Genomic DNA, 17,413 nt, shown 5'->3' on the forward strand with positions numbered 1-17,413 from the left:
GCAAGTATAATAGGTAGTGCTAGGTATCAACAGCCTCCCGAGTGGCGCTAGCAAGCATAATAGGTAGTGCTTGCAAGCATAATAGGTAGTGCTAGGTATCAACAGCCTCCCGAGTGGCGCTAGCAAGCATAATAGGTAGTGCTAGGTATCAACAGCCTCCCGAGTGGCGCTAGCAAGCATAATAGGTAGTGCTAGGTATCAACAGCCTCCCGAGTGGCGCTAGCAAGCATAATAGGTAGTGCTATATATCAACAGCCTCCCGAGTGGTGCTAGCAAGCATAATAGGTAGTGCTAGGTAACAACAGCCTCCCGAGTGGCGCTAGCAAGCATAACAGGTAGTGCTAGGTATCAACAGCCTCCCGAGTGGCGCAAGCAAGCATAATAGGTAGTGCGAGGTATCAACAGCCTCCCGAGTCGCGCTAGCAAGCATAATAGGTAGTGCTAGGTATCAACAGCCTCCCGAGTGGTGCTAGCAAGCATAATAGGTAGTGCTAGGTAACAACAGCCTCCCGAGTGGCGCTAGCAAGCATAACAGGTAGTGCTAGGTATCAACAGCCTCCCGAGTGGCGCAAGCAAGCATAATAGGTAGTGCGAGGTATCAACAGCCTCCCGAGTCGCGCTAGCAAGCATAATAGGTAGTGCTAGGTATCAATTGAGTAGGTGTGTCCAAACTTTAGACTGGTACTGTATATCTCATGAATGTTTTTACATTCAGTTACATGAAGTCACTTTCTTACCACTTCTTCCATAGGCAAACATGTAAGGAAAGATTTTTTTTAATCAAAAGGGATGCTGTCAAAAATGTATTGAATTCAAATGGATTTATCCTGCCTACAAAGCACTACAGCCACTCTGTGATGGCCAGTTCTGCTCTTTTATTGAGGGATCTAGTCTATATTAGTTTTATTATGTGGAGGTTTCATTCAGGTCTCTGTTTAACGAGATACTCTGTTTGTCTTTAGCAGGAGAGAAACCAGACTCTCACTCTGACAGCGGGATGAGTTCTTCAGGGGAACCAGACCCAGAGACATCCAAACCAGCGAGACAATACCACTGCTCCCACTGTGAAAATAGTTTTCACTGGTTAAGGTTCCTAAAACTGCATGAGAGGACACACACAGGAGAAAAGCCTTTCCAATGTTTCCAGTGTGGAAAGAGTTTTACCATGTTAGCTAACCTGAAAAGGCATGAGGGAATACACACAGGAGAAAAGCCTTATCGCTGTTCCCACTGTGGAATGAGTTTTACTCAGACAGGGCACCCAAAAGCTCATGAGAGGATACACACAGGAGAAAAGCCTTTCCAATGTCCCAGTGTGGAAAGAGTTTTACTAAGAGAGGGCAAGTAAAAGAGCATGAGAGAATACACAAAGGAGAAAAGCCTTTCCAATGTTCCCATTATGGAAAGAGTTTTACTCGGATAGGAAATCTAAAAAAGCTTGCGAGACTACACACCGGAGAAAAGCCTTACCAATGTTCCCAGTGTGGAGTTTTACTCAGATAGGGTATCTAAAAGAGCATGAGAGAATACACACAGGAGAAAAGTCTTACCACTGCTCCCAGTGTAAAAATAGTTTTACCTGGTTAGGGAGCCTGAAGGAGCATGAGAGAATATACAGAGGAGAAAAGCCTTTTCTATGTTCCCAGTGTGGAAATAGTTTTTTCTGGTTAAGGAGACTGAAGGAGCATAAGAAGACACACACTAAAAAAGTCCTACCACTGCTCTCTCTCTGTGTGGAAGGACATTTTTCCAGTCAGAGAACCTGAAATCACATGAGAGAATAAAGGCGCTGTGTTCTCACTTATTTTTGACTGAGAATTTGTATTTTTGTTTATGCCACATGAAATCATATTGTTTATGATTATACCTGTCTATTTAAGGTCCCACAGTTGACAATGCATGTCAGAGCAAATACCAAGCAATGAGGTCGAAGAAATTGTCCGTAGAGCTCAGAGACAGGATTGTGTCAAGGCACAGATCTGGAGAAGGGTACCAAAAATGTCTGTAATATTGGAGGTCCCCAAGAACACAGTGGCCACCATCATTCTTTAATGGAAGAAGTTTGGAACCACCAAGACTCTTCCTAGAGCTGGCCATCTGACCAAACTGAGCAATCGGGGGAGAAGGGCCTTCGTCATGGAGGTGACCAAGAACCCAATGGTCACTCTGACAGGGCTCCAGAGTTCCTCTGTGGAGATGGGAGAACCTTCCAGAAGGACAACCATCTCTGCAGCACTCCACCAATCAGGCCTTTATGTAGCAATGATTTAAACCTCTTAAGGATACGCCCCTTTTTTCCAAAAACCTGTTTTTGGTTTGTCATTATGGGGTATTGTGTGTAGATTGATGGGAGGGGGGAATTTAATTTTAGAATAAGGCTGTAACGTAACAAAATGTGGAAAAGGTGAAGGGGTCTCAATACTTTCCGAATGCACTGTATACCGCTGGCAGAGTATTCTACCGCTGGCAGAGTATTCTACCGCTGGCAGTTTTGTACACAGTCACGTGATACGTGGTATAGAAAATCCAATCTTAGGAGAGTACATGGGAGGCACTATACTGTGTGTCTGCAGCTGTCTTTCTGGTCAAAACCACTGATCCGGTTGCCCCTTCACCCTCTGGTGGGATGGATCATGTCTACAGAGAAACCTAGATTAAAATACTTAGATTTGTGTGTATTGGGTATATGTTGTGAAATTGTTAGATATTACTTGTTAGATATTACTGCACTGTCGGAGCTAGAAACACAAGCATTTCATTACACCGTCAAAAACATCTGATAAACACGTGTATGTGACCAATAAAATGTGATTTGATTTTGATTTGAAATAAACGTCCTATTTATCAAAGTTGCTTTTGCCTGGGGTCAAAATGACTCCAAAGGATTTGAATTTGTTAAAAGTCCATTTTGATACAGAAACACTAAACCATGATTTAGATTTAATAAGAACCAGTTGATTGACAAAGTCATGAAAAATTGGAAGAATTGAATAAACCACATTTTGGCTATGAAAAAAGATATGCCTCTGGTCAAAATGATCCATGTCAGAAGTATGGTTCAATGCAAATATGTAGTGGGTGTAAAGTTTGTTTTAAATTCTCACTCATTAAACAACACATGCTTCTCTTTGAATGACTTAATACAATATTAAACTTTTATGAAATAAATGAAAAATCAAATTTTGTTTCCTCAACTGCGTTGCCCACTCCAGTCAGCAGATGGGGATGTGCGTCTTTTAGGTTCAGGCGATGCTGCCAGTGTGACGTATAATCTAGTGGACGGGACGCTCCTTCAACAACAGCTAGTCAGACTCCTCGGTAGCTTTATAGCAAACATAGCTACAACATTCACGCTCTTTACACTGTTTTGGTGTTTATTAGTCGCTGTGTATTAAACACACTTCTGTCGTATGTACTTGTTGGCCCATTTAATTATATATTTACGTTGTTTGTCAGCTAACGTTAGCTGGTTTGCTAAGTTAGCTCAGAACTACGCTAGTCGCTAATGCTAGATAGCTAACATCTCCGACCATGAGTTCACTAAGTTACTCTCCTGCTAAAGAAGAGGTCTGCTGGACGAAGAAAGAAGCTCTCGTGAAAGAGGAGGAGGAAGAGAAAGATATCACACTACAAAAACAAGTAGAGGGTGAGGCTGTTATCGTGAAAGAAGAAGAGAAAGACGTTTCAGTGAAAGAAGAGGAAGACGCGTTCAGAGTGAAAGAGGAGGGTGTTACAGTAAAAGAAGAGGAAGATAAAGAGGAGGATTCCGTTTTTGGAGTGAAAGAGGGGGAGATGACTGTCACATTGGATGAGGAAGAGGAGGTTGGAGATATGTTTAACACCAGTAAGTACCGTCTCTGCAGTCGTTGAACCAATATGCAGTAAAGGGGTTCTACACTTTAATGTTGTTCTGTAACGTGTAGAACATCAAGAGTGCACCATCAACAAAACGTTAACAATTGATCAAATGCATCCAATGACAATGCCTGAAATACTGTAGTCCTCAATATCTCCTATTATATTAGCCCAATATGTAGTCTTAAAGGGGCAATCAGCAGTTACATCCATTTTGGGATTTATACATTATTGATATGTACCCATTGTTTCTTGAAGAATTCAGTTATAAATGCAACATGAGCTTAACTAGTAGAAAGAGGAGGAAGGGAAGGTACACAATAGTACATTTGGTAGACAGAAGGTGCTCTTTAGTAAATTGGGCATCAAAAAGAAAGGAGGACCAAGGCACTCTTAATATAATTAATTAAAATGCCTTTATTAGTATGGCATGTTCAATAGTAACAAAGTTTTTTTTTTTATCCGACGCGTTTCGGCTGCATGGCCTTCGTCAGGGAGTACAAAAAAATAATACAATGTCCTCTTTTGAACAGCTTTTCCAATTAGCCCTAATTAGAAGAGGGAGTGGTTACAAAATTGATTGGACACACCTAGTAAGCAATACTATACACATTAAAAAGTGAAATACTGAAGCTATGTTATCATAAAAATACAACTCCAAGCTAGAAGTATCAGGACACTTAGAAAGGTAGTTTTAACCTTAAATATGACTGGGAGAAGTGTCAAGAATAAGACAGCAATATATTCCATAGTACACTAGAACACAGCAAACATGAACAACAACAGTCTAAACATAGCTGAGGGCAATTGAGCAAAATGTCCACTAACTGACAGCAAATGGACACTATCACAACCTATCACAGACAAGGATGATGAATAATCCCTGACTCCCTTAAATTTAAACCAGGGTATTTCAGTGGCCTGTAATTTGTAAATCCTAACACTTTCCCTTGGGTTTAATTGTTTAAGATGGTCCCCTTTTCTAATAGAGGCTGGAATATGATCAATACCCATAGCTTGTAGGGAGGCAGGCTTGCCATGGTGTAAGGACTTGTAGTGCCTTGCCATGGGGTAGTCTTCATTGTCTACCCGTATGGCTTACTTGTGTTCCGCTAAGCGGTCTTGAAGGCGTCTCTTTGTCCGTCCAATGTAGAACACCTTGCACTGTGGACATTCCAATCTATAGATGACATAAGTGGTTTTGCAGTTAATGAAATGCTTGACGTAATACTCCATTTTGGAAGCTGTGTCAACAAAATACTTATTCTGTGCAATATTGTTGCAATGGTTACATTTAAAAGAGCCCTTGGGTTTGTGGGCAAGCCAAGTTTTTTGAGAGTCACCCGGAAGATAACTGGACTAATTTGTCATTTAGGGTAGGACATCTCTTAAAGCTTATGACTGGTGGCTCAGGAAAGACTTGGCGTAGTAGCGTATCACTTTGGATGATTCCCCAATTATTTTAATGATTATTTTAATGTTCTCTGCTTCAGTGCTGTATTTTGTAACAAAATACACTCTGATGTATCACGAGGCACTCCCCTTCGCAACAAGTTCTCTCTGTCAAGTAATCCAGCCCTTAATACCGGCATCTTTCAGGACCTGAACGCTGTAGCCCCGATTCAAGAAGCGATTCTCCAATTCAGCAGATTTGACACTGTAGTCTGTTTCCTGATCGCAAATTCTGCGGACTCTTTGGAATTGGCCATATGAAATATTCTCTTTTAGCCTTTTGGGGTGAAAGCTGTCTGCCCTCAGAATGGTATTCCCATCTGTAGGCTTCCTAAAGATTGATGTGTGCAAACAACCTTTGTCATTTTTACTAATGTCGAGGTCCAAAAAATGAATGTTATCCTTGCTGTACTCCATAGTTAGTTTGATGTTAGGGTTAATGCTGTTAAGGTATTGGTGGAAGGAAATAAGTTCATCTTCTGAGCCGGACCAAAACAGGCAAACATCATCAATATAGCGTCCCCACCATATAATCCGGTCAAAGAAATGGTTATTAGAAGGATCCAAAATGAAGTCATTTTCCCATTTACCCAAGTACAAACCAGCGTAGGAAGGGCTGTAGCAAGCTCCCATGGCACATCCTTTGACCTGTTTAAAAATCCTGAAAGATAAAGATGTTATGATTAAGAGTCCAGTCAGTGAGACAATGAATTCTGTAGGAGGCATCTCAGTTTCAGGCCGGGTACTCAAGAAATGGTGCATAGCTGCCAAACCTTGTACATGCTCAATGGTGGTGTATAGAGATTCCACATCCATGGTGACTAAAAAGGAAGCTGTACCTATATTGTTCAATTCCTTAATTTTGTTCAACACACCTGTGGTATCTTGAAGATAGGCTGGGAGTGATGTCAGAAAAGGCTTAATAAAGTAATCAATGTACTTAGAGATGGGCTCTGTCAGACTTTCATTACCACTAATGACTGGTCTGCCTGGGGGATTTTCAAGATTTCTGGAGTTTTGGAAGAAGGTAAAAAAAGAAGCCATAGACGGACTGCCATTGAAAATAAATTTGAACTCATTGTCTGAAATGTAGCCATTCTCCTTAGCTTCTGTGAGGATCCCTTTCAATTCAGTTTGTAGGTCCTCTGTAGGGTTGAAGATAAGAGATTGGTAGAATTCATCATTGTCTAATTGACAGTATGCTTCTGGCAAATATTTGTCTTTACTCCACACTACTGTAGCACCACCTTTGCTTTTTTAACCACAATCCGTTCATTTTTGGACAATGATTCAACTGCATCCCTCTCTGTCTTAAAAAGATTACGTCGTGTTTGGTTGGAGTCAATTTTACCCGTAAACAGATTCTCCACATCAAAATTCACTTTTTTTGGCAAATGTATTTATTGTGGCATTCTGGACGATGGGACAAAAGGTGGACTTGGGCTTAAAAGGTGTTTTTGAGGGAACAGAAACTGCCTGACCTGAGACACTGGCGTCTGTAGTTGGAGAGATGTTTTGCTTGTAGCAGGCCTTCAGATGTAGATTCCTGTAGAAACTAAATAGGTCAATCTTTGTATAAAATTCATTAGTTGAATATGTGGGGGCAAAGTACAGTCCTTTAGACAATACCCTTATGCAATCATCAGAAAGGGGTTCTCCAGAAATGTTGATCACAGCCTTGTTCTGGTCCTGCTCCGTGTGGTTGGATAGTCTTGATTTCTTCCTCCCCCTCCGTGTTGGCCTCTCCCGCGTCCTCTCCCTCTCTTGCTGAGGAACCTGCGTGACTCCTCTTTCTGATCTAAAAAATCTTGGGAGAAGCTGGCCTCTGAGTGTCTGGGGTGATCCTCATCGTAACTGCTTGTAAAGTTGAAAGAAACAGATCTAGGCTTCCTTCTCTGTGGATGTGATTCTGAATTCTTGCATGTTGGTTTTCTCCAGGCAAAGACCTTACCTTCTCTATAGTCTACTTCATCTCTTCTAAATTTTCTTAGCTTGTCTTGCTTCAATGTCAGAGTGAATGTGTCTACTTTCTCTTTCAAGATCTCATCACATCGTGCTTTATTAGAATTGTCACTGTGTTCTGTGATTTTTCCTTTTTACTTCAATTTCTGTTTGGACTACTTGTCTGTCCTTTTTAGATTATTCTATTAGAAGTAGCATTAGGTCAAAAGAACACTTGTTGAGAATAGCCTCCCATTTATCTCTAAATTAAGTTTTACCTTGTGCTCCATTAGCTGGAAACTTCATAATACGGAGTCCTCTGGGGATTAGGCCTTTCCTCCAATAGTCAGACAAGGTGATAGAATTGAGGTCAAGTTTGGTATCTTTCTCCATAAGGTGTTGCAAGTCTCATGAGCTTAGTTCAACTGTCGTACCCCATCAGAACCCAAAATATAAGCTTTTTTTATTCCAATGTTTTGTCAGTAAATATAAATAAACACGGTATATCCTCAAAACATGGTTAAAACTATAATGTTGATATCATGGATGGTTGCATTTCTCCAGCCCCATCCATCAGCTTTTTACCGAAACGGGCAGGGAGTACGCTTTGTTATTGTTTCTACTGCTGATTGCTGCCCCCTCTTCAAGGTCCAAGGACTGTATGTTATTTTCAGAGGTAGACTGGCTCTGGCAGGTAAAATAGTCAAATAATCCACCTAAATGTGAATCGATTCTCAATTGCGATACGTTTCTAGAAACATAAATTGCTGTACTTTCATATCACATCAACATAAGTTCACACAATACTTTCATATCACATCAAAATAATTTCACACAATACTTTCATATCACATCAAAATAGGTAACCGGTCGCGATGCCCCAAAAGGTTAACCAAATTCGTTTCTCGTCATTTCTCCTTCCTTCAAGCTCCTTTTTCTTCTTTGGACTTTATATGGCGGTTGGCAACCAACTTTAAGGTGCATTACCACCATCAACTGGATTGGAGTGTGGACCTCATTTCATCTTTTAATCACCCACGTGGGTATATACCAAGACAGTTGTGAAGAGGGCACAACAAAACGTTTTCCCCCTCAGGAGACTGAAAAGATTTGGCATGGGTCACCAGATCCTCAATAGGTAATACAGCTGCACCATCGAGAGCATCCTGACCGGTTGCATCACCGCCTGGTATGGCAACTGCTCGGCATCTGACCGTAAGGCACTACAGAGGGTAGTGCGAACGGCCCAGTACTTCACTGTGGCCAAGCTTCCTGTCCAGCTATCCAGGACCTATATAATAGGCTGTGTCAGAGGAAAGCCCACAAAATTGTCAGAGACTCGAGTCACCCAAGTTTTAAACTATTTTCTCTGCTACCGCACGGCAAGCGGTAGCAGAGAAAGCCGAGCGCCAAGTCTAGGACCAAAAGCCTCCTCAACAGCTTCTACCCAAAGCCATAAGACTGCTGAACAATTCATAAAATTGCCACTGGACAATTTACATTGACACCCCCCCCCCCCTTCGTTGCACTGCTGCTACTCGCTGGTTGTTTATTAGTCACTAGGCCCCCACCTTCATGTACAGATTACCTCAACTAGCCTGTAACCCCCGCACACTGACTCGGTACCGGTGCCCCCTGTATATAGCCTCGTTATAGTTATTCTCATTGTGTTACTTTTTATTTTAGTCTACTTGGTAAATATTTTCTTCTTGAACTGCATTGTTGTTTAATGGCTTGTAAGTAAAGCATTTCACGGTAAAGTCTAAGTTGGTGTCTTGACGGATTCGTAAAAAACGGTTTGTCATAAAACACTATATATACACTGCTCTAAAAAAATAAAGGGAACACTTAAACAACACAATGTGGTCTGATGGAGGTCATTTTGCAGGGCTCTGGCAGTGCTCCTCCTTGCACAAAGGCGGAGGTAGCGGTCCTGCTGCTGGGTTGTTGCCCTCCTACGGCCTCCTCCATGTCTCCTGATGTACTGGCCTGTCTCCTGGTAGCGCCTCCATAGTCTGGACACTACGCTGACAGACATAGCAAACCTTCTTGCCACAGCTCGCATTGATGTGCCATCCTGGATGAGCTGCACTACCTGAGCCACTTGTGTGGGTTGTAGACTCCGTCTCATGCTACCACTAGAGTGAGAGCACCGCCAGCATTCAAAAGTGACCAAAACATCAGCCAGGAAGCATAGGAACTGAGAAGTGGTCTGTGGTCACCACCTGCAGAACCACTCCTTTATTGGGGGTGTCTTGCTAATTGCCTATAATTTCCACCTTTTGTCTATTCCATTTGCACAACAGCATGTGAAATTTATTGTCAATCAGTGTTGCTTCCTAAGTGGACAGTTTGATTTCACAGAAGTGTGATTGACTTGGAGTTACATTGTGTTGTTTAAGTGCTCCCTTTATTTTTTTGAGCAGTGTATATACAGTGGGGCAAAAAAGTATTTAGTCAGCCACCAATTGTGCAAGTTCTCCCACTTAAAAAGATGAGAGAGGCCTGTAATTTTCATCATAGGTACACTTCAACTATGACAGACAAAATTAGGGAAATCACATTGTAGGATTTTTAATTTATTTATTTGCAAATTATGGTGGAAAATAAGTATTTGGTCACCTACAAACAAGCAAGATTTCTGGCTCTCACAGACCTGTAACTTCTTTAAGAGGCTCCTCTGTCCTCCACTCCTTACCTGTATTAATGGCACCTGTGAATGCTGCCATGGGATGGCAATGTTTCAAATAAACCTAGCTTGTGTATCACTATCACTTGCTATCACCAGATATACTTTAAGAAATGAGGATATTGGAAACTCCTTTCGATTCGTATTAATAGCTTAAAGAAAAGAACATTGGCATGAATTACCCTCTGTGAACAAGAAGCACAACCTTACAAATATTTCCAGAGATGTGAGATAATGAACTTGTTCTCTGTAATAACGTATAGCTTTTGAATCGTAACATTACGTACTTTCAAGTAAAATAGGCATGTTTCTCGACTCATACCCTGACTTTAAAAAGGGATTTAGTGAGAGATAGTTCAGGAACTGCGTGTCCTAGCATGACAATGTGAACGCAATTGGTCGACAGTCTCTAGGACGGGCGTTATATACGCTTTGACATTTTCTGTTGTAGTTTTTATTTGAAAACGTTCTTGCAACATTGTATAAAATATTCTGGTATAGTTTCCCGCGCCAGTGAGTTTGGGACAGACACAGCTGTCGGCTATTTGTGCAAGGAATAAGAAGTAATCAGGTATTTTATGACATTTCCACTGGATCAGAGCATTACATCTTTCCCTTTTATGCCGAGTGGTTATCGAAAGGGCGAGAGCTGGCAATATTTGACAAATACTTTGAGGAACTATTGTCATTCGCAATTGATGTTGATTAGACTTTGTTTACTTGCTGTTTGAGGTGAAGAAAAATTACTTTGAGAAGCTCCACAACTCATTAGTGGTGGTGCGTTAAGACAATCATAAATACTATCAGACATCCCCAAATGGGCACAGTTATAGGCCTACATTTGCGCGCAGGCCATGTAGACTAGTCCTACTCCTATCAAATCAAAATGTATTTGTCACGTGCCCCAAATACAACAGGTGAAGACCTTACATTGAAATGCTGACTTACAGGCTCTAACCAACAGTGCCATTTCTAAGTTTAAAAAATGCACTCGAACTATGTAACATTTAGTGGCTCCTTATGTTACGCTGGGAAAACAGTTTTCATGGGCACAGAAGTCCTAAATCATTTCAGAGTTTGCTGAATCCAATGGTTCTAACCGAGAGTCACCTTAACTTTATAGACAACACCCAAATGGATACTGTCATTAACGCGGTTCTTCAATAATTACACATAATTCTTAATACTGTAGCTGTTTAGTTAGTCACATGTTCAGCTGATCCAGGAAATCATTTTCTGAATGACAGTCACATGACAAACATCACGACATGCAACAATAACCAAAATGCTTCTTCATTCATTACTCTGGTAAAGACAGTTATGCTGTGCTCCACGTTGGATCCAACATCCCTAACAAATTGATGTTTATAATGTGTTATTGTCTGCTTGATTTACAGTAGGGTCTCGTTAGTCTGTTTGGACACAGAGATACTTAGCTCATAAGCAACCTGGAAATGGAGGCTATATTTGCTGTCAGCCTATGAGAACGCCCCTGAGTTTTCCCCCACGGTGGGGAACTAGTGAATAGACACAGAGCTTAATGTGAGTTTCCTTGAGTAGCACTCCTGATCTTGCGCTGATAGTGCGCTGTAATATTCAGAATACATTGTGGAAAACTAAAATCTTCGCTCACCATTTTTGCTCCAACCAGATATACTACATCCATAACTAGTGGTTTCCTCATTACCAGATATACTACATCCATAACTAGTGGTTTCATCATTACCAGATATACTACATCCATAACTAGCGGTTTCCTCATTAGCAGGGAGGAGTTTCTGCAACCAAATTGTGTGTACTTTGCCCTCATGCCGCAATTTTAGCAAACACAGAAAGTGGCCTATATTGGAAACCAAAAGTCGTCTGGCACACTGCTTAGAGTTTCAACAACATGAATAACTAATTTCTAGCCTACAATCATCGATGTTACTACTATTGTGAAATCAAGACAAAATATGACTATTTTTGCTAACTTGACTGTCTTAATTGTCAAATTTAACAGACGTCAATTGTTGTACAACTTCATGGGTATGCTCTGGGCATCACCTTTTACCTCAAATAAACAGTGGACTTCTGCTGTTGTGGGCCTTTAACCATCTGTCTGACTTTGTCGTTCACACAGGAGAGACACGGGACTATCGTGGATCCTCTTGGGAGGCTCAACAACATCATGATTCTGACGAGGCAGAGAAGAGTCTCTCCAGATCAGAACTCCTCAAGAAACACCAGCAGAGACCCACAGGGAAGAAATCTCACTGCTGCTCTGACTGTGGGAAAAGATTAAACTCTTCATCAGACCTTAAAATACATCAAAGAATTCACACTGGAGAGAAACCTTACGGCTGTGATCAGTGTGGGAAGAGTTTTTCTCAGCTAAAAACCCTGAACTCACACCAGAGAATACACACTGGAGAGAAACCTTTTGGCTGTAATCAATGTGAGAAGAGTTTTATTTGGCTGCAAACCCTGAAAACACACCAGAGAATACACACTGGAGAGAAACCTTACGGCTGTGATCAATGTGAGAAGAGTTTTACTCAGCTAAACAACCTGATAGTACACCAGAGAACACACACAGGAGAGAAACCTTATAGCTGTGATCAATGTGGGAAGAGTTTTTCTACATCTAGCTATCTAACTATACACCAGAGAATACACACTGGAGAGAAACCTTTTGGCTGTGATCACTGTGGGAAGAGTTTTATTTGGCTACAATCCCTGAAATCACACCAGAGAATACACACTGGAGAGAAACCTTTTGGCTGTGATCAATGTGAGAAGAGTTTTACTCAGCTAAACAGCCTGATAGCACACCAAAGAACACACACAGGAGAGAATCCGTGCTGTGATCAATGTGGGAAGAGATACTCTGATAAAAGATCTCTGATTAAACATCAGGAAATACATGAAATCGTTGTTTCATGATATCAATGAAATAATGTTACAATGTAGAATGTTTTTAATATTGTGGAAGTATTTTAATAATGTCACAATATAGAATGTTTTTAATATTGTAGGAGTATTTTAATGAATGTCAGAATGTAGAACCATAAATATTTGCCACCTGTTCAATTGATTTTAGTCTCAGGGGAAAAATCCTGGCTTCTTAATTGAAAGAGTACTATTTATGAGATTCAACAAAAAGTGACTAACAAAAATAGAGTTGTGTTACATTTACCACATTGGTGACCACTTGAATCAAAATGCAACTCTTCAATGTTTAGGTTTTCAATATATCCCAAACTGTTTCTGCATATTGGTTATTGATTTGGACACGTTAACACTATGTTTTGACATTGCGCTATTCTCACCTAGCAAAATGTAATTCAAAAGACGTTGAAAAGAAGACTATGCCCGACGTCCAATATATGTTCGGTTGTAGTTGAAAATGAAATTTGAAAAGACGTATTTTCGGGTCATTTTTTTCAATGATTTGAAAACAACTTAATTTCAACTTACTTGCAGCCTATACACATGGACGCAGTATAATAAATTGGTCTATAATCAATTTTATTAACAATCCTACATCACTCCAGTATTTATTTACAACATTCAAGTGCTAATTGTCTTTATTCCACTACTGAAGAAGCATGACTCAAATCACCTCATATTTCAAACATTCAGCCTGACAAAAGATACATGTTTTATTATTCCATGCCTCACCACTAAGTTAATTATTGCCCATACATATTAACAAAGGGGTGTACATTTGGTTTTGATATTTCATATTTACAATTCATGTAACATTTAGTAATCATTATTTATGCAACCAACTGACAATTTTGGGGTACAATTATATTGACATTGATCCCTGATATTCTAAAAGCAGGATAACATTCTCAGATGTGCCAACACAAATGTACTAGAGCATGACATTGGGGACTGGTCCCCGATCCAACAACATGCCTATCGAGTGAACCCTGAAAAGAGAGAGAAGCTCCGCAGTGAGGTGGAAAGTTACTACGGATATCGCAGGAGTTTCCCCTTGAAATCAGACATGTTTGTGGTAAGGACAACTTGGTTGCTGATTGTCTCAAGGGTTGGCAGTCAATTTTTTTGAAACTGCACTGTTGGTTAGGGGCTTGTAAGTAAGCATTTCACTGTTAGGTCTACACATGTATTCAGCGCATGTGACTAATACAATTTGATTTGAGTTTTGTTTGGGCAAGTTCCAAAGGGACGAGAGTTCTAGAAGCTAGTGAGTTTTAGGATTCTATAGAAAGAAAATTGAGAAAATAATGATACGATTGTATTTTATTATTTAGAAATATGTATTTTTTCTTGTTTTTAGTTGTTGACAGTCAGTAGACACCATGTTTATATTGGTGAAGCATTGTAGTTGATTATAATGTGAAATGGAAGTTGTTTTCTGTTGGTGGTGAGCAAACTTGTCCAACAAAAATATAGAATATATTTGTTGTCTTAAGGGGGAAGTTGTTACAGTCTTTGGTTTTTTCATTTATGTTTTGAGGTTGGACTTTAGCACGTTTAGCACGTATAGCTCGTTAGCACGTAGGACGCACTGATTGGTGTCACCTCGTTAGTCAGTATGTGTTACACCTGTGCTGCCTTGTCCATCTCGTTAGTGGGAAGGTGTTTCACCTGAGCTGGTCCAGGTTCTATTTAAGAATGTCTGGCCCAGTGCTCCAGTTGTCTTGATAGATGTGGAGAGTCAACACCTTTAGTTGCGCCACCTTTTTGGTTTGCTTCCTGTCTTTAAGTTTGGTGTGGGTTTTTCTTTTGTTTGACTCTTCTTGGGCAGATTTAGTGGGTCTCATGGTGGGTGTCTTTTAGGCCCCAGTTGTTGTTACTAGTCAACTTTCAGTGGACACCCCCATAGTGTCTTTCAAAACCCCTCCTAAAAAACAAGATTTTATTTTTTGTTGGATATTGCATCCAATTAATATTTAAATCAATGGAATTTCTTTAGGGTGCTCATTAGTCTTTCAGTTGTTAGTCTTCTGTTTTTTATCCTCTTTTGTTTGTTGTGTACTAAATATTTCATTTTTTTCATTGGTTTTTATTTGTTTTTTCCTGTGAAGCCATTGTGTTGCATCCATGTCTGAAATGTGCTGTATAAATAAAGCTTGATTTGATTTGAACATACTGCAAAACAAATGAACCCAATGACTGACCGATCAACAGACTCTTGTGAAACAAATATGTGCAAAAGCAACTTATCTTGGTCCATCTTAGTATGAAAAACAGTATAAATTCAGTGTATCTTCCACTGTCAAAATAGTGCATGGTATGTAAGTTTAGTATAAAAAAATTGCATCTAATTATGCAAATCTGTATGTGGGGTTGTTTGAGAAGAATGGACAGGAATTCCCTGTTATGCAGAGACAGCTTCCACCCTACACCCCTAAAAAAGAGTCTCCCCATCAGCCAATACATTCGCATACACAGGATTTGTAGTACACAGAGTGACTATGACAAACAAGCCGACTGTCTGCTGTTTCAGACAGCGGGGTTACCCAGAGGAATGGCTGCATGACGCAAGGGATCATTATAAAAATACAGTGATGGAAAAAGTAACCAATTCTCATACTTGAGTAAAAGTATAGATACCTTAATAGAAAGTTACTCAAGTCAAAGTCACCCAATAAAATACTACTTGAGTAAAAGTCTAAAAGCTATTTGGTTTTAAATATACTTAAGTATCAAAATTAAATGTAATTTCTAAAATATAATTCAAATCATTTCACATTCCTTATATTAAGCAAACCAGACAGCACCATTTTCTTGTTTTTACAATTTACGGATAGCCAGGGGCACACTCCAACACTCAGACATAGTTTACAAACGATGCATTTATGTTTAGTGAGTCAGCCAGATCAGAGGCAGTAGGGATGATCAGGGATGTTCTCTTGATAAGTGCGTGAATTGGACCATTTTCCTGTCCTGCTAAGCATTCTAAATGTAACGAGTAATTTGGGTTGTCTGAGAAAATATATGACATTAAAAATACAATATTGTTTTTAGGAATGTAGTGAAGTAAAAGATGTCCCAAAAAATTCAGAGTTCAAGTAACAGACATCTCAACATCAACTGTTCAGAGGAGACTGTGTGAATCAGGTATTTTTGGTTGAGTTGCTACAAATAAACCACTACTAAAGGACACCAATAAAAGAAGAGACTTGCTTGGGCCAAGAAACACAAGCAATGGACATTAGACTGGCAGAGATCTGTCTGGTCTGATGCGTCCAAATTTGAGATTTTGGTTCCAACCACTGTGTCTTCCTGAGATGCAGAGTAGGTAAACGGATGATCGCCACGTGTGGTTCACACACACGTAGAATTGAAGGCACACTTAACCAGCATGGCTACCACAGCATTCTGAAGCGATACGCCATCCCATCTGGTTTGCGCTGTTTTTCAACAGGACAGTGACCCAAAACACACCTCTAGGCTGTGTAAGGGCTATTTGACCAAAAAGGGGAGTGATGGTGCTGCATCAGATGACCTGGCCTCCACAATCACCTGACCTCAACTCAATTGGGATGAGTTGGACCCCAGAGTGAAGGAAAAGCAGCCAACAAGTGCTCAACTCCTTCAAGACTGCTGGAAAAGTGTTCCTTGTGAAGCTGGTTGAGAGAATGCCAAGAGTGTGCAAAGCTGTCATCAAGGCAAAGAGTGGCTACTTTGAAAAATAAAAAATATATTTTGATTTGTTTAACACTTTTTATGGTTACTTCAGGATTCCATATGTGTTATTTCATAGTTTTGATGTCTTCACTATTACTCTACAATGTAGAAAATAGTAAAAATAAAGAAAAACCCTTAAATGAGTATGTGTGTCCACACTTTTGACTGGTGCTGTATATACTACCGTTCAAAAGTTTGGGGTCACTTTAGAAAAATGTCCTTGTGTTTGAAAGAAAAGCTATTTTTTGTCCATTAAAATAACATCAGATTGATCAGTAATACAGTGTAGACATTGTTAATGTTGTAAATTACTATTGTAGCTGGAAACGGCAGATTTTTTATGGAATATCTACATAGGTATACAGAGGCACATTATCAGCAACCATCACTACTGTGTTCCAATGGCACATTGTGTTAGCTCCCCATTTTCTCTCCACTCTACAGAATGGACTCTTGGAAAGCCCTTTTTTACTGACGAGAGCTTCTGGTCAGCGGGGTGGTGGCACTGGGATCCTCATCTCTCCCAAGTGGACATTCTCTCTTTCTCCCCTGACCCATCTGTCTATCGCCTCCTTTGAATTCCATGCTGTCACAGTTACCAGCCCTTTCAAGCTTAACATCCTTATCATTTATCGCCCCCCAGGTTCCCTTGGAGAGTTCATCAATGAGCTTGACGCCTTGATAAGTTCCTTTCCTGAGGATGGCTCACCTCTCACAGTTCTGGGTGACTTTAACCTCCCCACGTCTACCTTTGACTCATTCCTCTCTGCCTCCTTCTTTCCACTCCTCTCCTCTTTTGACCTCACCCTCTCACCTTCCCCCCCTACT

The 17,413-nt window shown here is 40.3% G+C and overlaps 1 protein-coding gene across 1 annotated transcript; it reads left to right on the forward strand.

Moving 5' to 3' along the window:
- Positions 1–3,223: 3,223 nt before the first annotated feature.
- On the forward strand, positions 3,224–13,457 carry LOC139583117 (zinc finger protein 180-like). The gene is made up of 2 exons (XM_071413875.1): positions 3,224–3,844; positions 12,060–13,457. The coding sequence occupies exons 1-2, from the start codon at positions 3,532–3,534 to the stop codon at positions 12,860–12,862; spliced, it is 1,116 nt and encodes a 371-aa protein (XP_071269976.1). The 5' UTR covers positions 3,224–3,531; the 3' UTR covers positions 12,863–13,457.
- Positions 13,458–17,413: the final 3,956 nt, after the last annotated feature.

Source organism: Salvelinus alpinus, chromosome 8 (genome assembly GCF_045679555.1).
Source record: "Salvelinus alpinus chromosome 8, SLU_Salpinus.1, whole genome shotgun sequence".
Taxonomy (NCBI): Eukaryota; Metazoa; Chordata; class Actinopteri; order Salmoniformes; family Salmonidae; genus Salvelinus; species Salvelinus alpinus.